A 25,699-nucleotide genomic window follows, 5' to 3' on the forward strand; every position below is an offset into this window, starting at 1 on the left:
ATTTGATATTTAAGCTCTTATAGCATTTTGTGTAGATCAGTATTTAACTTATTTTGATGTGTTTTTTATCTTACAGCGCCAGAGACCATTGCTGATTATTGGATATACACTGATATACCACGAAATAGTGTTAATTTAGACAGTGTTGTTCAATTAGGCTACAAAAAGGAAAATGTGACCATAAAGGAAGACAGAGATGATGGAAATAAATTGAAAGAATCAAGTTCAAAAGAGATTGACCATCATTTTATGAAGGATAGTGTGTCTGATGTCAATTTGCGCCAAACAAAGCGGATGTCAGTAACTGAGTTGCTGAGATTAGTTGGTGGCATTGTAACTGAGCATAACTATTCTTCATTGTATAACCCAGAGAAAATAATTCGAAGTAAACCCAGTCAGCAAGCCCCACTTGTAAATCCATTTCAGATATTGATAAAAGGCAAATCGGGAGTTTCTATACTTAAAACATCAGCAAAACGTAGTGCTTCAGGTGGTCCACCTAAGAAGAGACGCATGTTAACAAAAAGTTCATCTGAGATTGAATATGATAAGCTTTTCAGGTTAGTTATGTATTGTGGATCTTGCAACATATTGTGAACAGTATATGTCGTGTATGTTACATGGAAGTTTATTTCCAGATCTTCATAGTAATTTTCAGTTGTTTGGCTGTTTGGTGAAGTTGTGTTTGAGATTTTATTACTAATAAGTCTTACATGTGTGTGCCTTTAAAGAAGAAGAAGAAGAAGAAGAGGAAGAAAAAGACAGAATACTGACTGTAATTTATTCGTTGTTTATCCAACTTGTGTGCATAGATTATTTGAAGTGACCTTAGCATTGTGTGTGTTGCTAATGAAACAAACATTATTACTGCTGCAGTGGATGAATGTAATCATGCACAGTTGAACAATTTTGCAAGTTGCCCTTGAAATTGATTGCACCTTTTTTGCACTATTATTAGATGAAAAGTAAAGTTGTTTACTTCACTGGGAGCAAATTTGTGTCAAAGTGAATTTTAAGTGCTATTTCAAATAAAACTCATTGCTGTAGTTGGTTATTTGTGTGTGAGCCATGTTTCTGGAGATTATCTGATCACTTAATCCTAGAAGGATGAACTTGGGGTTAGGGTCTGAACATTGACATTAACCACTAGGTGGCCATTGCACAGTTGTTCACCTGAAGTGGACTGATTCCAATAGACTTCATTAGACTCAAAGAAAACTGTTCTAAAATTAATTAATATCAATATACGAGGTGTGCTTGTTAAGTAAGGTCCATTTGAACATAAGTACACAATGAAAGGTTATTTCAAAAAAGTAAATTTATTTTCAGAAAGTACATACTTCACTCTATTTTTTGACATAGTTGCCAAGTTTGCTGAAACACATATCATACGTCTCAACCAATTTTAAAATACCGTATTCATAAAAACTTGCCGCCTGTTCCGATAACGAAGAGTTCATTGCCGAACGAAGAGTTCATTGCCATCTTCACTTCGTCGTCATTGTAACGGTTGCCACTGAGGTGTTGTTTGAGATGGAGGAACAGCTGGTAATCACTCGGCGCAAGATCAGGACTGTAGGGTGGGTGATCTAAAACTTCCCAGCCAAAACTGTCCAATAAATCGTGGGTCCGACCAGCAGTGTGGGGTCTTGCATAGTAATGGAGAAGGACAATTACCTTTGTCAGCATAGAGTGAAGTATGTACTTTCTGCATAGTTTTCTCAGGGTTTGGTAGTATGCATCTGCATTGATAGTGGTTTCTTGTTGCATGAAGTAACCAACAAAACACGATGCATATCCCAAAACACCAACGCCATGATTTTGCACTGGGGCAGAGTCTGTTTGGCCTTCATCTTTACAGGCAAGTGTGTGTGTCTCCATTCCATGCTCAGTTGCTTCGATTTGGACATGATATGCAAAACTCATGTTTCGTCTCCAGTTATAATCTGACTCAAGAAGCCGTCACCTTCTTCGTGATAACGAGTCAAGAACTTCATCACACATTCAAATCTTTAGTTTTTGTGGTGCTCTGTTAGGAGTTTTGGGAACCAATGGGAGCACAGTTTCCTAAACTTTAGGTGTTCAGAAACAATGTTGTAAAGCACTGATCTTGACACGTCAGGAAATTCGTTTGAGAGACCTATTATTGTGAAGTGCTTGTTCTTACAAATCCTTGCTTCAACTGAAGCCACCAGATTGTCTGTAATCAAAGAAGGGCGACCAGAGCAGTCCTCATCATGGACATTGTCACGGCCATCTTTCGATACTCATAACAACTTATGCACTTTGGTTTCACTCATAACAGTATCACCGTACACTTTGCAAATCTGTTGATGAATTTCTGCAGCAGGCAGTTTCCTTGCTGACAAAAACCATATCACTGAGCGAACCTCACACACGGCGGGCGAGTTGATATTCTTAAACATTTTGAAAGCACAGAACAGAACCGTACAGGTTAGCTACAGAGCTGAAACTGAGCACAGTTGTTCCTGAGGCATGCCGGTACAGGACGCATGCGCTCGTTACAGTATGCGCACAAACTACTAGTGTCTACAATAAAACAGACCTTACTTAAAAAAAAAACGCCTCATATAAGACGATGTTTGTGCGCTGAACAGGGAAGTTCAGAAAGTACAAAATTTTGATTCATGTCTGGCTATCCTTATCTAGGTTTCCCACAGTTTCTCAAAATCTGTTCATGCTAAACAGCAAAATAAATATTGGCCCTAAGTCATGATTTCTCTAAAACACATGAAAGTCACTATAGTCAGTAATACATGTAACACATGTAAAGTGACAGTAGAGTTGCCAGGAAGAAATGACTCTCTGTAAACCAGTTCACAACAAAATGTCAATAGAAGGCTCACAGTCAATCCATATAAGTTCCAATAACAGGAACAAGGTAGCACATGGTTTGTTGTCAGTAGGGCAGTCTAGTGGATAACGAGTGAGTAGCATAATGTGTGATGAATGCCAAGTGAGGTGCTCAGGCTGTGGTGGTGGCTATTTGTGGCATCTGTTCATGCTAAACAGCAAAATAAATATTGGCCCTAAGTCATGATTTCTCTAAAACACATGAAAGTCACTATAGTCAGTAATACATGTAACACATGTAAAGTGACAGTAGAGTTGCCAGGAAGAAATGACTCTCTGTAAACCAGTTCACAACAAAATGTCAATAGAAGGCTCACAGTCAATCCATATAAGTTCCAATAACAGGAACAAGGTAGCACATGGTTTGTTGTCAGTAGGGCAGTCTAGTGGATAACGAGTGAGTAGCATAATGTGTGATGAATGCCAAGTGAGGTGCTCAGGCTGTGGTGGTGGCTATTTGTGGCATATGATATCACATCGCATACCTACCATATGGGACACATGACTACTTTTCTGTAGCCAGTGAGGCATTGCTCTCTGGTGAGACAAGGCCTACAGCTGCATGTCTATCTCTTGCAGGACACCAATGTCACTACCTGACACTGTATTCGTATCCCCTGGGTTTGGTGCATAGGAATGGAAGTCACTCAAGACATTTCCATCTGTGCTGGTGGAGGAGGAGAATGGTTGCCCTGGCCTCCGGTAGTGTGACACTGAGGGTGTGACACTGAGGGTGTGGCTATTTCAATGTCCTGCGGAGGTGGTGAGGAGCAATCTATGTTGTGTGCGGCATCTGCTTACATGGAGGCACCCATTGCCGTGCGTTACTGTTTCACAGCTTGCAGTCTGGGTCCAGTCTGTGTGATGATGGGACCTTGTAAGATGTGGTAGTGCTCAGTAGCACCTCGATCACTAATATTGGCTGAGGCTGGGGCTGGAGCTGTTTGTTCAGTGGCTACAGTGCATGCATCAGCTGGTTCTGTGATGACCGAGGGAGCATCACTGGGAGCAGCAGCTTTTACTGATGTGCCTAAAATTCTTCTGGTGTTGCCATTGCAGGTGAGCTCCGCAATAGGTGGTTCTGGGAGGCTGCGACTGTAGTGCAACCTAGGGCTGAGCTTTCTTAATGGTGTGCGCACACACTAGTGTGCCAGGCCAGAAGTGTGCAAAATGTACATTTGACAGTCTTTTTTATGGGTACACTATTGTGGAGAACCATCTGCTGCAGGCATCTGCTCAGGATCTCTGCTGGGCTCTTCCTGTTGAGGGAAGAGATTTTGTAAGTGCTCGGGAACAATGTTAGGGCTGTCTCTCCACTGCTTTTGTTATTTGATGCTTAAATGTGGAGGCCATTCTCCCCACCTCACAGGTGCTTTATATATGAAACAGACTTGCAGAAAGCTATTTCTGTTATAGAAATTAGAAAATATTTTTGATGTTAGTTTTAGTCCATTGTCTGATACTAGTGTGGGGGATGCTTTTTGTTGACTAGATCTTAAATGGCACCCTGATCATAGCTTTTGCGCTGGTGAATGACATGAGGACAATGTATGGAAAATTGCGTAATGATTCCCCCCACCACTACTCACATGGATTCCTGAAAAGGTCGGTGAAATCCAGGTGGTATACATTACCATGGCTGTGTGGGTGTTAGTCAATACGAGAATATGGTCCATGGGGCCTGCTGCTACTTGGCACACTTTTGACGGTGATGTAAGTATCTGGCCAGGATATGTGTTCAGTCAGATTGTCCAGTCTTGTTGTAAACCACTGGCTTTTGTGTTGCTGCAATAGAATCTGGAGTCAGAGAGCTGTGGAAAGAAATACTCTGTGTTGTCCCCGATTTTAATTGACAGAAGTTGTCGATATTTATTATGCTTGGCATCTGATAAAATATTTGCAGTTGCATATCTGCTGACATTTTTCTGTTGCCAATCTGTTTTTAAGGAGTTAGGTACTTTTGAAAAAGTTGCATCAGTGCTTGTTTGCTGAGCAATGGCGTGTGTGTTGATGGTGGAAAATTGTGTATAGTTTTCTGTAGCTCCACATCTGGAATGAAATAGACTATTCATCTTTTTTAGTTGTGATAATGTATTAGCACTTGGGTGCATGTAATAAATTAATTTCACAATTGTAGGAGATGAGGAAGATGGAGTCTTGTGTGTGTGTGTGTGTGTGTGTGTGTGTGTGTGTGTGTGTGTGTGTGTGTATGTGTGTGTAGTTTCACTTCCATTCATGAAGAATACTGTGTACATCATACTAACCTTTTGTATGTGATTGCTTAATAAGGATGCCTTCTATTTGTTTGCCAGTCATCTGGCACCATACTGTTCAATTTTTTCTGTTGCTTTAGAGACGCAGGATGAAACTGAGATAGGCTGATAAGTGTATCATGTCTTTCTTTCCGCATTTGTGGAAAACAGGAATTAAATTTGAGATTGTCAGTGACTGTGGGAAAGTATCTGCCTGGAAAGAACAGTCACAGAGCTGTGTTAGTGACCCAGCACTAGTATGCACGTGTTTCTTGATGACAGTTGTTGGAATACCATCAATGTCAACTGCATAAGATTTTTTAAAACGTCTAAGGGCTTTTATATTATCATCTTTAGTGATTATTCTAATGAATATTGACTGTGTACACATGTGAATTTTTGATTTACTGCTTAATATTTCATGTTTGGGCTATTTGTAACTAATTCTTTAACTCTGCTTGGAAAGAAATAGTTGAAAGTTGTCACTGCAGCTTTAGGATTAGTTATTACGTTGTTTGTTTAATTTCTGTGCTTGTGTGCATTGCTTTGTTTTCTTCCTCTTGCCCTTTTTACAATATTACACATTGCTATTGCTTTTACTTTATTGTTTGATTTCTTAATTTACTCATCTACATGTATACTCTGCAAATCACACTTAAGTGTCTGGCAGAGGGTTCATCAAACCACCTTGACAAGAATTATCTGTTATTCCAATCTCGAGCGGCGCATGGAAAAAAGTGGACTCCAATATCTTTCTTTGTTATACAGAGGGGACAAATTAGCACATTTTGAACCACAATTGCTTACAGGAGCTGTGTTTGAGTTTCATACCTGACTGATTTGGAGGATCAGAGAGTTTCCATTTCCCATCATTAAGTTCTTGACCTATTGGTCTAGTATTGTTTATACAGTATACCCACTTGTACCCTCTTCTTCTTCTGACTTGTTTACTGTGATGAGTTGTTTACTGTGATCCATTTGCTCATAAGTAGCTGGTTTTGATATACAACCTTTGATTTTTGTATTTTCTTCAATGGATATCAGGAAGACCACTTTGTAGCAAGTAAGCTCTTTGTCATGCTTATTTATGTGGAACCCACGTGTTGTGAATGGTTTCCATTTAATCTCTCTAAGTTAGAGTTTATAGCAACCTTTTTTTTAAGGCATTTTTTGCAAAATTAAGTCTCAGAATCAGATGGAGATTTGAACCTGACCTTGTTTCCCTCACTGACTGTCCGATCTTATTTTTTGAGGTGGTTTGTTCACATTCCGGTTGTATTAATTTAGGCTTTATATTTTGTACAACATTAAACTGTACATGGTCACTAATTCTATTCAGCACCAAGTGGTTACCAAGCGTTATGTTGTCTATGTGTGTGTTTCCCCATGTTTGGTACACTCATAAACAGAAACTGGCTCTGTTTTATACAAGTTGTGTTCAAAAAGTAAGGTGACTATATATTTTTATGTAAAAATATTTATTTATTCATCAATATTCACGTTGCTGCCTTCAAAGTAATCCCCCTCAGATACAATATACTTGTGCCAATGTTTCTTCCAATCCTTGAAGCACTTCTCTTGAGCACTTTGTGGTACAGCCTTGGAGTACTTCCAGCAATGCAGTTTTTATTTCCTCAGTCGTTAAAAACCTTTGTCGTTTAATAGGTCTTTTCAGTTTTGGAAACAGGAAAAAGTCGCTGGGGGCCAAATCTGGTGAATCTGGTGAATATGGTGACAGAGGCAGGATTGTAGTGTTGTTTTCAGCCAAAAAAATCTCTCACAAGCAATGATGAATGAGCAGGTGCATTGTCATGATGCAAAATCCATGAATTGTTTCTCCACAATTCCGGGCTTTTTTGCATATTGCTTCTCGAAAACAGCACAAAATATCAAGTTAAAATTCCCTATTGAGTGTATGACCTGGCGGCAAAACTTCCATTAAACCACGGCAATTGAAAAAAACAGCGAACAAAACTTTGACATTTGATCAAACTTGGTGTGCTTTTTTTTTTTTTTTTTTTTTTTTATCTTGGCTCACTGGGATGCTTCCATTGGGATGATTGGGCTTTGGTTTTAGTGTCCTAACTGTGAAACCATGTTTCGTCACCAGTTATGACCCTTTTGAGCAAATCAGGATCATCATTGACATCATTCAAGAGCACCTGAGTGATGCTCATGCGACGTTTCTTCTCATCAAAATTGAGAAGTTTTGGAACAAGCTTGGCTCCCACATGTCTCATTCCCAAAACATCAACAAAAAAAAATTCCATGACACGAGCCAATCTTACAGTAATTGATGATTTTTAAAAACAGTTTTCTTCACAGCTTTGACATTATCATCTGTTGTTGTGTTGAGGTGTCCAGAGCGAGATTCATCATTGGCATCTTTTTGGCCCTCTTGGAAGACCTTCTACCACTTGTAAACATTTTTTGTTGTTGATGTGCTGGGGTATCCAGAGCAAGGTTCATCATTGGCATCTTCTCGGCCATCTTGGAAGAGTGCATACCATTTATAAACATTTTTTTTACTTAGAGCAGACTCAACATGTGCAACTGTCAACATTTCAAGTATATTAGAGCACTTGATTCCATTTTTCACACAAAATGTGATGCAAATTCCTTGTTCCATTTTTTATAATAACCGAAAATCATCAAACACACTAAAATATGACTAACCTTTTTATCTACCAAAAACAAATGAAGTATGCTGATCGCGAATCGAATGTACATTGCCCATGCAATTTGAAAAGTTACCTTACTTTTTGAACAACCCTCATATTTCAATGCATTAGCTTTGTGTACCTAGGAAGTTTGTTTACATATGGATTGTGTCATGATAAGTCAAAAATGAAACATAACGCCAGACTGCAGTTGAATATTATTTGTAATCAGCACTTGGTTTCGAGCATAGTTTAAAGCTTGATTTCTTCTCTCAATTTGCTCTCCTTGCAAACACCACTTTTTGTTGCAGATATTTACATTTAGGTGGGGATTGTGTGTTTGTATTGTCCATTTTTACTGTTTTTTTCCCATTAAATTGCACTTCTGTTCTATTTTGACTGATTATCATAATTGACATTGTTGCACTATTTCTTGTTCCAGAGATACAGTTATGTGTATAATGCATTGGCGGCATGTCTGCTGGTCATCATTATTAAAGTATTTCAGGTGTACCTTGAAACACTTGTCTTTGACATGTTGGGCATCATTTATGTGTGCATTGAATATACATTTCAGCTGTGTGTTTGAGGTACCAGCATTAAAACAAGTGCAAATTTAGATTTGTCAGGATCTTCAGTGCATTGTGTGCAAAACTCATTGTGGCATATATCAGTTTCATCAGTGCATGTGATAAAGATTGTCTTCTTAACTGTGTCCCTTAAAGTAAATGTTCAAGGAATAATGTGGAACGCATTTGCTTTGTGGTGAAGGAACTGTGAGTTTCTTCTTTGACTGCTAAGGAATGATTTATCAGTGTATAGTGCTTCCACATTCATTAGTTATTCGAGCTTATTACACGTAAGTTTTTAAGACGGGGCAACATATCCAACAAAAACACAATTATACATATATTTGCTACCCTAATATTGAGTGTGTGCTGTACCTGTCATGCAACCCACATCTTTCCCTGTGTTGGTACATTCCACTTTGCATGGATGCTGAAATACAGGGTAATTGTTCAAAATCATCAGATACCATTCTGAAGAGCGTGGAATCAATTTTAGTGACAGTGTCAGTAAGTGGATTCAGCAGTTAATGATGAATCAACCGAAACAATGGGCAGAAGAAGTCTGTGTTTGAAAGGCCAATGTAACTAAGTTGCAGCGTAAATTATTTCATAAGCTATATATGCATTGTAACTTTTACTCACTCTTTTCAAGACTACATAAAATAATGAAATAGGTGTATGCTATTCATTACGAAAATATTATTATTATTATTATTATTATTATTATTATTATTATTATTATTATTATTTATTACACCTTTTTCTCTTGTGAGTAATGTATAAGTATTAATCAGCATTTACTTTATCTCTCTGAAACATATACTTAACCTTGTGTTATTATTCAGTAGTGAAAATACTATGATACATTCTTTTGTTGTGCATTAGATTAGCTGCAGAGAAGGGTAAGACTCTCCCATGGCACCAAGCTGTAAGCTTCTTACTTCACCGACTTCCCCTGGTGACAGATAAAGCAGCTTCTCAAGAATATTTGAGGTTTCATCCATACGCTGCCAAATCAGTGGATCAGTATCACTCTTGGAGTATGGCAAGACAATGTGCTGCACAGGTATTTTGAAGTTTAGCTATTTAATTCTATACATTAGTACTGTGATGTTTTCATAGGTTAATCATCTTTTAATAAATTGTTTACAATTGTTACGAGAATGTAACTTAGTGTCTGTATATAAACAGTAGGCTAAGACTAAATATGGAAATTTTTATGTTGTCTTTTGTTATCGCTAGAATACTGCCCTATTGTAGCAGTTAATTATTAACTACCATGAACTCCTTTTTTTTTTTGGATTGAGTAAATGCTTTTATGATGATGTATTGATCTCATAGTCTGATTACACAGATTTATGTGCTGTTACTTTTCTGGATTTTATGAGGTTGATTCAAATGAAAATCTTAAAAGTTCCATAAAATTTTGAATAATTGTATGATGGAATTGGTAGGTGGCAGTAGTGTTCTTTGAGGTTCATAAAGTGACTGATTGCTGACTGGTGGCAGAGAGATGCTACAATGCAGGAGAAGTCAGCAGCAACCACAACAAAATGGCCACCCTACTGTCAACCTGCGCCGTGATTGAGCAGCAATCTGTGATAGGTGTCAGACCAAACGAAATTCACTGCAGAATGAAAGTGCAGTACGGTGACTCATGTTAGTAGTTGCAGAAAGTGTGTGTGTGGTGTAGGATGTTTAAAAGTGGTGTAACTTCTGTGGAGGATGCTCCAAGAGCAGGTCAGGCTCACTGTGTAGTGACAGATGAGAACATTGTGTTAGTGGAGGAGCTTGTAAAGGAGAACAGATGTGTAACTCTGAATGAAGTAGCCACCAGTTTTAAGATTAGTATTGGTTCAGTGCAGAATATGGTTCACAATGTGCTGCACTTCAGTAAGGTGCCTTTAAGGTTGCTGCCGAATTGAAAGACTGTCCCGTCGATGCCTTTTAAGAACTTTTGCATCGTTTTCACGTTGAAGGTGATGCATTTCTGGGAAAAATTGTTACAATCAATGAGACTTGGGTCCACCATCACCCCACCAGAAATGAAAATGTCAAGTGAAGAATGGTGCCACAGCTCATTGCTGAAACCAAAAAAGTTCCACACTCAACCGTCTGCCAGAAAAGTCATGCTCATTCTCTTCTGGGATGCAAATGGAGTAATTTTGAAACCTTACATGGATAGGGGAGTGATGATAACCAACACCTCTTATTCAGACATGCTGAAAAATCAATTTTGCCCTGCAATCAGGAGTAAATGATGAGGACTTAAGATTTCAGGAGTATTGCTACTGCGTGAAAATGCCTGGCCACATAGATCGCTTAAGAAATTGAGACTATTCAGAAAATTAAATTTAAATGTCTGGTACATCCTTCTTATTCACCAGACCTCATCCCTAGTCTTTTATCTGGTTGGTGCACTCGAAGAAGCAATGCAAGGCAGGCATTTCAGAAGTGACAAGGAGTTGAAAACTATGTTGTATGACTGGCTACAGACACAACCAAAAGACTTCATTCATTGCGGTATCTATGCATTTCCAAAGCAGTCGATTACATGCATTCAGTGTCAGGCAGGCTAGGTCAAAAAATGACATGTAAGTTTTTTGTTCATTTTCACAATTAAAAATGATATTAGTTTTAAGGTTTTAATTTGAATCACCCTTGTAGATATTTTTTCCTCCAAGACATGCATAAATCAGATTTTACATTACATGCACATTATTTAATATTATTAATGATATGTACAGATTAATCAGTTCTGCTAAGAAATTTGTCAGTGAATTAAGAGTGAGCACCAATATTTGTTTGGCTGCTCTTAAACTGAATGTTATTATCAGTTTAGATTTTTATGGATGCTTACAAATTATTTTTTATTTACTTGTATCAGAAGCATGCTCAATATAAACATGATTACATAACACTCACATATATAGATAACAAAAATAAATAAATAAATAAATTAAAAATACAAAGGACTTGACCAAATCTGCAGTCAGATAACATTTTTCCAAAAATGAGCCATACCTAGAGGGCATTGCCACTAGCAAGTAATAGATCTCATTATGAGCATGAAAGTGGGCAGAGAGTTTATTGTGACATGTGGCACATTTTCCTGAATAACAGACATATTTATTGACAAAAGTAAGTGCCTTTAAATCTTTTAAAGTGATGTATTCAGTTTTTGGGGGTGCCAATTCTGTAATTCTACTTAGAAACTGGCGCACAGTAAACAGTCACTGTTGCAGTGATATACTTTGTAATGAGTTGAAGCCTTCTGTTCAAAACAAATTCAAGGTATATTATCAAAAGGTGTTCTTTTTTTTGCATATCAATGTGTGTCCATATATTTATGTCTATGTCGTTCAAACTTCTTCATGATATTCATTTCAAGGTTTTGGGGCATCCTACATTCACTCCCGATCTCACTTTCTTAGATTTCCATTTGTTTGGTCCACTTAATATGCTACCAGTTCATCTCTGATGTAGAGGCAAAGAAAGCAGGCATACATCATTGCTGCTCAACAGATTGAGAGTTTTTTCCTCTTTTCAGTGTTGTTTTAATTATTCAACTCTGCTTATTGGCTTTTTGTGCAGTGATTGCTTGAATTTCCCATTATTATTTTCTGTGTTCTATTCAGCACTTTATGTTCTTGAATTTATTTTTTAATCAAATTTAACATGGATCCCTCCTAGAAGGAATTTTTCGAAAAGAAATAGCTGTTTCTTTTATTAATCTGTATTCTTTGCATACTTGTTACCACTTTGAGTGCTAGGTCATGCAGTGGTTAAAGCAATGGCATTACATGTGGGAAGAGCATGGTTCATATCCCCATTTGACCATCCAGATTTAGATTTTTCATGAGATCTGTAAACCACTTAAGATAAATACAGGCATGATTTGCTGGGTAACTAAAATTGATCTTTCTTCCTTCCATTTTACTGTAGGCAATCTTGCTACACATCGTGTTTAATGCCAACTTGTGATAGCCCAATATGACTACCTACACTGAGTACCTTAGGTTCCGGCAGCTACCTGGGGCTGAATTACACATGTGGCCTACTTCACATTCTGCTGAATATTTCTTGGTAATTGTTAATAAAGATTGTCATTATTTCTCTCAATGTTTTCACTGCAGAGGCAAAACAAATAGTGTTTTTAAAAAATGTGTTGAACACACAAAGTTTGTCTGTAACTCTTTTAAACTTCTCTTCAAACTAATTACTGATCTGTCAGACATAAAGAAATGTTACATTTTGTGATTAAAAATTACACCTTTCCATCAATTCCTAGATGATTATAATTTCATTGTGTAGGCAGCATGCCTCTGAATTGTTCTCAGTAAATACTTCACAGAAACGTTTGAAATTAATGTTTTGTGATACTTTATAATTAGTATTATCACTGTAAAAATAATCTTTTGTAATTTTAATTAATTGAATTGCATTCCACTTGAAGTAAATAAAACGTATATCTTTTACTTCTTTTCACATTCCAGAGACCCCTCTGCACATGATCCATGGCATATGACTTATGTAATGCTTAGTGTTCCTTCTTAACTACTACTCTATTATACCCATTGCGCTAAATACAGCACTTACTTAACTGCTAACAGATTCAATCATTTCTGGAGTTAATAAAGAGGATTTTTTGGATCAGTCAGCTTGAGCTACTATTTGACAAAATGCAGATTGTACTGTTTTGCTACATGGCTTACTTTAGGGTGTTTTTATAGTCCATCTACTTTCATTTTAATTTGCAGTAATATTTTCTTCACTTAATCTTAATTTAATAACTATCATGGAACTTGTTTTATAGCTCCAGATACATATTTTTCATAAGAGAGTAACAACATAGTCTGAGCCCATAAAGTCAATAAAATTTTCCTAGAGAACATGTCTGAATACTGTTTGTTGGTGTTTGAACATTTTTTGTGTACCTAAATACATAGGTATAATACAGTGAACTGATGTGAAAACATAGGTATAATATAGTGAACTGATGTGATATCATTTAGAGGAAAGATGGTGGGATGAATTTGATTTGCTGGGAGGATTATGAGAAAGTATAGTGAATCTGTTAAACAGGCATAGTACAAAATGGTAGTGTAAATGTATTTTAGAGTACTACTCCACTATTTGGGCTTCTGATCAAGTAGACCTGATAGAAGATTGTCCCCAGATCTATAATCTGCATCTTATCTCCAATGTAAAGAAAAGGAATGGAATGGAAAGGAAAGTTGTCTGGTCACAACATGTAAGCCTATACACTATTTTATAATAATTGTACCATAGGGAACTTACATAGTTTTGACTGTGTACAGATTAATTTGGGATACCTTGGTGACTGCAAAGTAGAACCTTGTGTGTTACAAAGCGCTATTACCTTAGGTTTTTTGCATGGATTTAAAGGACATCGTACAACTCTGTAAAAGCCTCTCAGTTGTTAGGTGGGTGTCATGCCAAATAGAAAAATGAATGCTGAAGCAACAGATGTAAATATCCTAGTTGTATTAGGTTTAACCAGATGTGAAGGACTTTGTTCTGACGAAGTCTTACTCCAGCAACTGATAGTGAACCAATGCGGGCACTCGTAATTACCACAGCTTACAGCAGTTTTATTGCATTTTTGCATCTAGCACCCCAATCTGTTGAGAGCACAGCAGATTATCCTGTCTGAAAGATACTACAAAATGGTTCAATATTTGTATCAGAAAGTATTTTCAAGAAGATGTTGTAGTATTTGTTGAGTTTTGATTTTTTATTTGTGCTCATAATCATGTATGGTAACAATCTTAAAGGGCTGACGGCCACCTAGTTGAACTAATACTGAACAAGCATAACAATGGTCATCAAATTGATTCTTGTTGTATGACCATAGAACTTTCATAGACCATAGCACTTTTTCATGTAGCTGTTTGGTAACCCAAGTGACAACCAGAAGCATATAGTTAGTTTGGGGTCACCCTGATTGGTGAGTAATATTGAAAATGCAAACCAATTTGTTGAGGGTTTGCTATTCAAAGTAATTAAACTGCTTTAAGCTTTTCTTAATGTCCGTTACTTTATAATTTGCACTAAACAGTATGTAGTTGCTGTTTTTTTTCCAAATTTTCTGTTTGTTTTCTAGTAGCACACTTTACAAGTACCAATATTCTTCAGAAACAGTGTATTTTTGCCTGTAGACAACTGTATATGAGTATGTACAGAATTAAGGTGCAAAATATTTGTGTATCTTAGTTATCATAGAGGTGTAAAAGAGAAGTGCGTAAGTTATATACACATTTCTTTTGTTTCAGCCAGTGAAAGAGGGTGAAATAGCAATAGTGAAATAAGTTATATTGATATTTACATGAGACTGTACCAGTGATGGTATTAAATATTGTGTAGAAAATAAGGCATGCGTCATTTGCATTAAGAAATTGCTATTGCAGCATTTTATCTTATAAGAGAAATTATTTCATCTAGGAAGATGAAATTTTCTTTATAACTGTTCCTTAACATTGCATATGATACTCAGACTACAGTATCAACTACTTGCTGCTGTAATGAATGAAAATGTGAGTCTTTGTTGTGGAAAAGGTAGCAACTAAATTGTTAAAAAAATTATTTATTCTTTTTTCTTGTATTGAACCTCACATAATCACAGGTTTCATTCATACAGTTTTCTCTTTCAACTGTAATCAACAGTCATCTACACTGCCTGAAAAAGAGTGAAGCACCCAGAAGGGGAGGAGGTTTGAAGTGAAACTTCATGGGATGAGAGGGTATGTGACATTATTTCAGTGATAACAAAATAGTCAGATTTACAAAGAAGTTACCAATATGAGCCCACTTAAGCATTGTGACATGGCACCATCTCTGTCCTGGATGCAGGCACTGATTTGATTTGGAAGGGTGTCATAAAGCCATTGTATCCTCTCCTCAGGCAAGCTGGCCTACAGCTGTTGTAACTGGTCCTTGGTATACTGGATACAGGCACTATACTGAGTTGATATCCAAATTGGTCTCACACACTCTAACGTCAACAGATCTGGGAATCTTGCTGGCCATGGGAGTATCTCAACATCATTCAGACAGTTCAAAGTGACACATTAGTGGACAAGCACTGTCCTGTTGAAAAATGGCACCATGATACTGAGGTAACACAAGATGACACAGGAAGTCCATGACATATTTGAGTTCTCTCAATCACTGCCAGCTGTGACCTGAATCATACCTGACTGCTGCTCACACCATGTCACCGGGAGTAACACCACTGTACCTCTCCAAAAGTGTTGGAAGAATCTTAGCTGTGGCCAGGTTGCAGCCATACTCACTGATGATGGTCATCTGGGGTAGATCGAATTGCGATTCACCACTGAACACAATGTGATGCCATTCATCAGCAGTTCGTACTTAATGGTCATAGCACCACTCCAGAAGTATCCATTTATATTGTGATGTTAACAGCTTCCTACTCATGGTACAGTAAATCTCTAGTCCGGTTGCTGCTACTTTCTGACCAATGGTGCGGGATAGCACAGAATGTTGCAAAGAGTCCATTACTTGTTCTTGAATGGTAGATGCAGATGTGAAAGGGTTATGATAAGTTTGGTACACAGTGTGGCAGTTCTGCGTTGTGGTGGTCAGATGTAGCCAACCAGAACCTTGATGATGAGTATGCCTGCCTCACATTCCCATGTGGTCCAGCAAGGGGCCATTGTCACACTGGAATGCCCCACAATTCTGGATATTGCACAAATTGCCAGCTGGCCAAAAGGAGACCCCACAATGAGGGACCCTTTAAAACTCTGTTAGATGCTGATGACACCGTCTCTCGTGAATATACGGCATATCCATGCCTTTAACAGTGTTCACTCAACATATAACGTTGTTCTCACCCCTTATATACTATATCAGGTGAGGTAATAATACTACACAAGAACGGCACGCACTATTGGTCATTCTACGTATCACAAAGAATTGCAACTCTGTCAGTTACTTACCTGGTCGATGGTGTGTACTTGTTTGAAGTTACATTGACATCCAACCATGTCTTCCGAGTACTTACCTTTGTCAGGCAGTGCACACGTTGTGTTGCAGCACAAGGAGCCCCCTGTCACTAACACGTACACAGTTGAGTATAACGACACACACACATCAGTGTTACGAGACTTTTTATGTTGTAACAATTGATCTGATGAAGACTGATGATTGCAGTTGAAACTGGTAATTGTATGACTAAACATGTCGAATTGAAGAAAAGAAAAAAATTATATCAATCATGGAATTCTGCAAACAATAATTATGTAGGGTTTTTGTACCAAACAAATATTCTGTTATAAACAGACATAATTTTTCCTTTAAACATAGAATATTTATTGACTGTAAAAAAACTCTTTTAAAAATAAGTGTCAATTGATTTCCAAGATTTTAAAATATAAAAATTTCTTGTCTGGTGCTTAATATTGGTATTTTCTTACATTTTCAGTATTACCGATCGAAGATGATAAAAAATGTACTGTTTGGGTGTAATTCATCTGAAAAATCCTGGACATGCAAAGAGATTGTGATTTATGCAAGGAGACATGGTTATGTTCCCTACCCAAAAATAAAATTAGTTCAGGATGGATGTGAAAAGAAATATGTTAAGATTTCTGCAAGTGACAGCATGTGCTATAAATTGAGTAAGAAACAGAAATCTTTCCCAAGAAGTAGTGCAGAAAAGGATGCTAGTGCTGTGATTAACAATAAACCTGAACGTGGATGTAAAGTGAAGAAAAATAAAATGAGTCTTGACAAAAATAAAGGTGACACCACTACTGATACAAAAAATATAGCTGTAACAGAAATCACAAAGAAAGAAACTACTTCAGTCAACAAGGATTATACTCCATTAATCAGACCAAAAAATAACCCAGCTTTGGAGTTAAAGACAAATGAAAATAAAATATTTAAAACTGATGCAAAAAAGATGTATAAAAGTAAGAAGAAGAGATCTGAAACACAGATTAACAAAGACAAACTTCTACAGAATTTGAGAAGACTGTGTATGAAGCAGACATTGTGTGAACCAAAGAGAGTACTAGAGTTCATATATGCAAATGATGAAGATAATGATGGCTGGAATGATGATCCCAGGGATGTGGACATCCTTTCAGTGTACAATATAGCGGATGGAGGTAAGATGGTTTTAACTGTGTCAGTTGTTGTCTTTAGCATTAATCTTTGATGTAATTTGTCCTCAAACACTGATATAACTTGTCGCCGTATAGCATAATGCTTCTGCTTGTGAGACACAAAGGTGAGCCAGACCCAGATGGAATATGCGTGGTGGATTAACAACAGTGGTCGGTGCACTATGCAGCCTACGTGTGGTTTTAGGTTGTTACCTTGGTCATTTAGGCAAATGCTGGTCTGGTCCCCAATTTCCACTTCAGACAATATGATACACAAATGGTTTAAAAACAATAGCACACAAAACAAAGTTTACACAATTCACAGACATGTGGCATGCACAATTTCTTTCCTTCAAATAACTGACAACTGTGGCAACACAAAGGGTATCTGGTAGCAAATTTAAATACTATACATTTGCCAAGTCTACTAGCTGGGATTATGCCAATGAAAAAAATATAAAAGATGTAATTTGTCTTCACTACCATTTATACCCAAAATTTTCTCTGGGTTATACAGAAAGAGAGCTCATCTCCAGCTTCTTATCCTAAACTAATTTTTTTTCTGTGTCCATAACATATGTGAGATAGAAAATCATATTAACTAAAAAGATAGACCTCACTCCAACTATTATATTGAAGCCATGAAAGTAAAAGTAGCTATACTAGTCACACAATTATTTATTCTGCATTTTAATGATAATTTCATTGAATTATTATTTCTTGTTTCATAGTTAAGCATGTTTGTGACAAGGTTACTATTATTTAGTTCATTTAAGAAAAATGTTATTGTCAGCCATCAAGGAAACATAGATATTGCTAGTTACCCAAATGAGTACAGTCCATTCCATCACATGTGCAGGCCAAGTCCTGGCCTGTCACTCGGCTTTGCTCAGTCCTTCTCAGAAATACTCGAACAGTCTGACATTCCATTTAGCATTCCAGTGTGGCATTTTTCCGTTAACATAACTCACCTCAGTTCAGCGGAATTGTGGCATCAGCGCTTTTACCCTTCGTCATTTGTTCATAATGTGGAGGATGTTAATAGGTCCAGTGGTTGTTTGCACAAAAAGGGCTAGTAATAGATCTGTCATCACAATCCTTTAAAAATGAATTCTAATGGCAGAAGAGTGTGATGAGAATTCTCAATTTGAATAAGCAATGGGTACTGCATATTAGCTCGAAGCGACATTACAAAGCCATGCAGAAAGAATCTAAAGATTTAGTTGACTATGTAAGAGCAGAAAATTATAATGATTGATAGACAGGATTCATTGTTCTGTACATCAAGAAGTACTTTGTGTTAAATTTGTAGCCAAGGAGCACGTGAAGAAATTGGTTGCATCAACAGTAAAATTTCTGAAGTTGCATGCATTTTCCATTGTCAGTTGCAACAGTTTTCAATGGAACTGAACGAAGAGTGTGGAGACTTCATATATCACTGCAAAATACATTGGTTAATTCAAGGAGCATGCCTCGAATGATTTTTTGATTTAAAACTTGCTATTGTTGAATTTATGAAGGACAAGGGAGAGCAGGAACAAAAATTGAACATTCATAACGGATTGTGGGCTTTGCATTTTAAGTGGACTTGACTGTACACTGCCCACAGTAAGACAATGGAAGGTAACTTCTTCTTGATTTGAGGGGAATGCATTTAAAAAGAAAAGCACTTTGTAAAAGAGACACATTCTGACAAAGACAGCGCAGTTCCCTAAGCTCACTGATGTTAAAGAAAATGTGAGGTTTGAAACATTCATTGTGGCCTTGAAAGAATTACAAGGATAGTTTCCTCAATGTTTTCAGGACACTGCCAGTTTTACATATGTTTTAAAGCTATTTTTGCGACCCTTAGCCGTTTCAGTTGAAAACACCCCTGTGCATGTAAAGATGTAGCTATTTGATTTACCTTTAACGGTAACATTGCTTTCCTGAGTTAGAGTACCAAGTGGGAAAGTGCCGGTAGATAGGCACAATGAATGAAACACACACACACACACACACACACACACACACACACACACACACACACACACACACACACAGAATTTGAGCTTTCGCAACCGGCAGCTGCTTCGTCAGGAAAGAGGGAAGGAAAAGGAAAGATGAAAGGATGTGGGTTTTAAGGGAGAGGGTAAGGAGTCATTCCAATCCCGGGAGCGAAAAGACTTCCCTTAGGGGGAAAAAAAAGGACAGGTGTACACTCGCGCGCGCACACACACACACACACACACACACACACACACACACACACACACACACACACACACATATCCATCCGCACATACACAGACACAAGCAGACATATTTAAAGGCAAAGAGCATGGGCAGAGATATAAGTCAAGGCGGAAGTGTGGAGGCAAAGATGGTGTTGAATGACAGGTGAGGTATGAGTGGCGGCAACTTGAAGCTAGCTGAGATTGAGGCCTGGTGGATAACGAGAAGAGAGGATATATTGAAGGGCGAGTTCCCATCTCCGGAGTTTGGATAGGTTGGTGTTGGTGGGAAGTATCCAGATAACTCGGACGGTGTAACACTGTGCCAAGATGTGCTGGCTGTGCACCAAGGCATGTTTAGCCACAGGGTGATCCTCATTACCAACAAACACTGTCTGCCTGTGTCCATTCATGCGAATGGACAGTTTGTTGCTGGTCATTCCCACATAGAAAGCGTCACAGTGTAGGCAGGTCAGTTGGTAAATCACGTGGGTGCTCTCACACGTGGCTCTGCCTTTGATCGTGTACACCTTCCGGGTTACAGGACTGGAGTAGGTGGTGGTGGGAGGGTGCATAGGACAGGTTTTACACCTGGAGCGGTTGCAAGGGTAGAGAGAGAGAATCTGTCAAATTGTCTGTGTCTGTCCATATGCCAACAATTTGTATCAAAAAGAAATTTTGTCTTCAACGGTCAGACCAAGAGGACTGCAGAGAAATGATGCATAGAGCATAAGCATCACACTTGCTTAAAACAACAAAGCAAATTTGCAATTGTAGAACATTACCTTCATAAAAGTTATCTGATGGAATGTAATAACACAAAGATTCAGTTACTGGGATTATATTAGTAAAGAAGTTGTTGAGATTCAATTAGCAAATGGCCTTCTAATTAGACAGATGTTTTTACCTGAATTTTGCCTGGAATCATGCTCTCCCTCTGGTCATGTTGTTAATTAGTATTTCACAGTCAGTTGTGCCAATGCTGGTTGTCTGATTGTGTGGTGGTAGTAGTTGTTCACAGTGTGTTGTCCTCCTGCATACGTCTTTTGTATCTAGTTGACATACCCCACCCACAGATGGTTTAAGTTACCTTGTACAGTGAACTCTCATTTCATTTGTGCCCTGAAAGTAATGGGGTGTTCACCTGTCAAAATATCAACAGTTATCAAGAACATTAAATGGCTGCATAGCCAAAGATATCTGAGTTTTCCATGATATTTGTGGTGACTTGTGACAGATACGGATCCATCATAACAACTTAACACATTCTCAAAATGAATATTAAGTGAGACATTTATAAAAACTATTACAGTTCAAAGAGGGAAGACAAGCATGATACCTTTTTCTGAAATCAGGATAGTATTTTGTAGTTTGTTTTCACCAGTTGAATAGGAAAGCCCTTTGCTTGGATGATGAAATGCTATTTTGATTCTAAGAAACTCAAATTATTTGTTCACATGTTATCCCAACTTTAAGAGCCCAACTTCTTCAGGGAGGAGAGGTCCCACATATGTAGAGGACATTCCCACGTGAGCATCTCTCTGAAAGTTTTCCTAGAGGTTGCATAAAACTCACAGCTAGGAGTTAGTCATTTTTAATTTTTCATACATAATTTCTTAGTGTATTGATGTTGTTCTGTTTCAAAGCTACAGAAAAGAGCACTGAACAACTAATTTGAAATGCACACATGGGAAACTGCAGAAGTTTGTTATTCAGGTCTGCCTCCCTTAACAACTTCTAAAGTAAACTTGATCATTTTTATTTTTTGGCAGGAGACTCTTTGAGTGAAGATATACTGGAAGTGGATAGTGAGCGTGCACAGCTGTGCCACTTTGTACGAAAAAGTTTGAAGTGGCTTAGTCTTTGGCATGGTCCAAAACCAAATCACTATACAGTACCAGAAATCTTAGTAGCAATTGTAAGTACCAAATATAACCGTTTGGAAATGTAGATGTTTGAACTGAAATAGCATGAACGCAAGTTTGCATCGTATCGAGGAAAGGAGATAGGATCATCAAATAACAGTTCATTCTTTACTTTTATGAGCCCCTATCAATATCTGATTAACTAGTACAATGGAAAAATTGTTAATGTATAGTGCTTTTGATAGTAATTTTTATGTACTCAAGTAATAGGTGAACAAGTAGCCCTCTAGTTTCATTTTTGCACTGTATGTATAGTTATATTGTATGTTTCATTCATTCATCTCCTATTATAATAAGTATAGAAATAATAAAATTAAAATTACTGTAACATGTTCAAAAATCCTAGTAAATAGAGCCAGAAACAACTTTTATCTAAATCTCACTGTTGTTGGCCGGCCAGTGTGGCTGAGCGGTCCTAGGCCCTTCAGTCTGGAAACATGCGACTGCTATGGTCACAGGTTCGAATCCTGCCTCGGGCATGGATGTGTGTGATGTACTTGGTTAGTTAGGTTTAAGTAGTTCTAAGTTCTAAGGGACTGATGATCTCAGATGTTAAGTCCCATAGTGCTCAGAGCCATTTGAACCATTATGACACAGAATTTCTCCCCAGTACTTATTTTCAGGAGGTGAAAAGTTTAATACTGCTGATAGACACACATAAAAGTAAAAGTGATACACTACTTAGCTTTCAGAGCTAATAGTTCCTTCATCAGTAAGTTGTGGATGATTCAAAGGAAGGGCAGGACTGAGACTCCACAGTGAGACACTCCCACCTGTAGTAAGAATGAGGCTTGAAGTCTGATGTTGTGAAGTTTGTTATGCTAAATGAAACATCAGTATTAACACATACGTAATATTACTATTTAGGTAGACCCACAGAGGCAATTAGTCTTGTACAGCCTCCTCTGTCCATTTTACCGTTTAGGTTCTGTATGTATATGAAGTTTTTCTAACAGCCCTCATTACCTAGGTTCATGTAATGTGTTTTTTTATCCCCATGACATGTGTACTTCTAGATGTTCTGCAGTTGCTACCTGGGGATGTCAAATTAAGAGATTATGAAACCCTTGAAAGGTTTAAAAAAGCAAATAAACTATGCAGAAAAGATGGTTCGTGTAGACTGTTGCACGGTTCAAACGTTTTTGCACGGTGGTGCTTTATGAGCAGTGAACAGCATATGTAGTTCCTCGCTAGTTTGCGACATTTTGGATTGACTGGTTATGGATTGGTTCTCACATCAGTGATTGTTGTTTGAAAGTGTGATCATATTGTTGTACCAGTGTAGTTTATTGCTAAGTTGTTTATATATTGTGTGCAGTTTCTTCTGTTATTTCTGACTGATTCGGGTCAGATCTATTTTTGTTGTTTTTCTTCCCTGGGTACATAGTCCATGTTGAATTAAGATTGCAGTGGGCAAAATTTTCTGTCAAAAGTTCTAGGTTACAGTTATGTTCCGCATCATTAATTTTGGTTGTGATTGCCGTAACATATTTTTCACTTTTATAAAGTTTTTGAAAATAAATTTATTTTCTGATTGATCAGCATATGTAAGAACTTCACAGACTTTAATTTTTCTGTAAATTAGAACACTTTGGTGCTCTTAAAGCTTAAAAGATGTGAGAAAACGGTAACAAGGATCTATCAATTAACTGACTTTGCAATAAGGCTCTAAATACTATGTAACTGTATTTCTCTCATATCTAAGAAAATGTAATGTTTCTTCTCCAGGCTGCAGAATTATTTATGGAGGATATTTTTAGGAGAACACTGGATGTAGCATGGAACCACTATGATCCAAAGGGGTATGTATTCTTTGTTAAAAGAGATTTATTCTTTTTCTTTTGATGAAAATCACTTACTCTGTTCCTTAAGGAACAAGTACCTATACATATTTTCACTCCCATCTTCCTTGTTTCATATACACAAATTAAAACTAATACACACATCTGCTTATGTGGAAATTTATATCTCTCTGTACATACACCTTACCCAGGAGCTCAGTATCCACCAACTTTACTGTTGCTGTTGGCTAGTTAATAGCAAGTAAAGACATAATAGCAGAGCTTATGTAGACAGTGTAGAATAAAAGTGTGTTTTTTTTTTCAAAAGTTTGCTATTACCGTTGTAATATGTTGTTTTCAGTGACACATTAATTTATGAGAATAGACCACTCTAATGTAATTTATTTGATGTTTAAGTTTCTACACTACTATTCACAGAAACTTCAGTAAACTGTTATGAGCTAGTAACTTATAATATAAAGAAGTAATGATTTGTCATTGAAGCATAAAGTAACCCATGTTTAGGATCAACAAAGTGAATCTTCAGTAAATAAACATGCCTCATTTTCTTGTTGCACATGAAACATTCTTTCATGCAAATTGGGAAAGTGTTTTAAGGAATGTTAGGCAGTTGATCAGAAGGTGTGTACTGACGGTTCAGAAAACAGTGTCCTATTGCATTTAGACAAGTGAAAGTGTGAGGATCTCATATAATATCTTGATTTGATTCAAGCTCTAAGGGTTTGGCAGTACCTTACTCCTAAATAGGATGGGGTGTAATGTGCCAAGTGAAAGTAAATGTGGTTACTGGAATTAGTTAATATGTAGTGCAGCTTCCCATGTCATTAAGAAATGTGTAGGTGGCTGATATTATTAACTGATGGCACTCCACAGTGAGCACCTACTTTCTAGGAAATGTACATTCTCAGATTGTGCTTCATGCATGAAGTCCATTTTGTTGCTGTTGTGCGCTCTGTGTTTGAAGTAAGAATGGCTGAATAAACTTTTATGGCTTCATTCTCATATCCAGTTACAACTTTTCGTGTACCGTTTGACAATGTTCCAAATGGCATCAAAAGTATAAAGTAATTTGTGCAAAGAATGTTGTACCTTTAGTCCACTTATTGACAGCTGCTGGCACTTGTTGAAATACACAAATGGATTGAATGCCACAACAAAGTGCAGGGACATTTTGTAAATTACATTATTACTTGGTTCAGTGAATTCAGGTCAGTTCTTTATTCACCATTGAGCACATACAGTGGAATAGGTTTAGACATTATATATTTAATAAATAACAATTTTTGTAGAGGAGGTCTTTGATTTAATGACACATATTTTAAAATGTCTTAAAAACTAATTTCAGGAACATTTATTTTAATTAGTTCTGCTGTCTTATAAAAGGGATGTTTCAGTAACCACTCATAAATCTTAACTTTGAAAGACCTACAGGGCAAGGACCAAGCAAATATTTTAAGTTTATCAAAAAGCTTTAAGCTTGTTATTTTATGTGAATTTATAGTCTTTGTTGCTCTGTGTCTTGGAATATATAAGTCCAGTTTGCTTCTAATGTTGTGGAAGTGCATATTCTCTCTGGTTTAGAACTCACTTAAGTTGCTTTTGACATAGGGAAATATTGTATAGATGTGTAGGATACAGTGGACCTGTAGCTGTAGTTCATTTTTCACAACTGATATATGATCTGTGTCAACTCTATTCCACATATTATGTTTTAGTGGCAACAAAAAAGTTAGTATGCCTGATTGTATATTGAACATCTAGCTTCATGCTTTTGAACATGAACTTTTCTAAGTTGGTCTAAGTGATGATAGTCTGTGATGATAGTCTGTGATGATGTACTACTAATGTATAATGCAATGCTTTGCTACTATACTTAGTGCATATGCTCTGGTTCAGTGAATTATTGTATGTGGCATCCTTTGCTGAGATTCACTTACTACTGAACAGAACGATGCCAAAATCCTACCGACAGACTTTCAGAGGTTGTTGATCACAGATGCTATTTGAGGGTTTTGGTTGTGCACAGTAAATTGTCTGTTACATTTTATGTTCAGTGTAAACTCTCTTCTTATTTGTGTTGCCCTGAACTTAAAACATTTGACTAACACATAGCTGTTCTTTTCATTTTACAATTATGTGATGTTATTATTCTTTTTTGTTCTGTTGAATAAATTATACTTTCATGACACTTGTTGACCCCTGTTATGTCAGACTTCTTGGACACAGATGGTTAGTAATAATACAGT

The 25,699-nt window shown here is 37.2% G+C and overlaps 1 protein-coding gene across 3 annotated transcripts in view; it reads left to right on the plus strand.

Annotated features, from left to right (window-relative positions):
- Nucleotides 1-25,699, plus strand: part of LOC126298862 (uncharacterized) — a 120,417-nt gene that overhangs the window by 89,878 nt on the left and 4,840 nt on the right. For 2 of the 3 annotated variants that reach the window (XM_049990371.1, XM_049990372.1), the window contains exons 7-11: nucleotides 77-560; nucleotides 9,241-9,421; nucleotides 16,826-17,516; nucleotides 21,499-21,644; nucleotides 23,380-23,453. In XM_049990371.1, coding sequence (XP_049846328.1) covers nucleotides 77-560; nucleotides 9,241-9,421; nucleotides 16,826-17,516; nucleotides 21,499-21,644; nucleotides 23,380-23,453 — 1,576 coding nt within the window. The remainder of the gene's footprint in view (nucleotides 1-76; nucleotides 561-9,240; nucleotides 9,422-16,825; nucleotides 17,517-21,498; nucleotides 21,645-23,379; nucleotides 23,454-25,699) is intronic. The other variant, XM_049990373.1, reaches the window with a different exon arrangement.

The sequence above is a fragment of the Schistocerca gregaria genome, chromosome X (assembly GCF_023897955.1).
Source record: "Schistocerca gregaria isolate iqSchGreg1 chromosome X, iqSchGreg1.2, whole genome shotgun sequence".
In the NCBI taxonomy this organism is placed as follows: domain Eukaryota; kingdom Metazoa; phylum Arthropoda; class Insecta; order Orthoptera; family Acrididae; genus Schistocerca; species Schistocerca gregaria.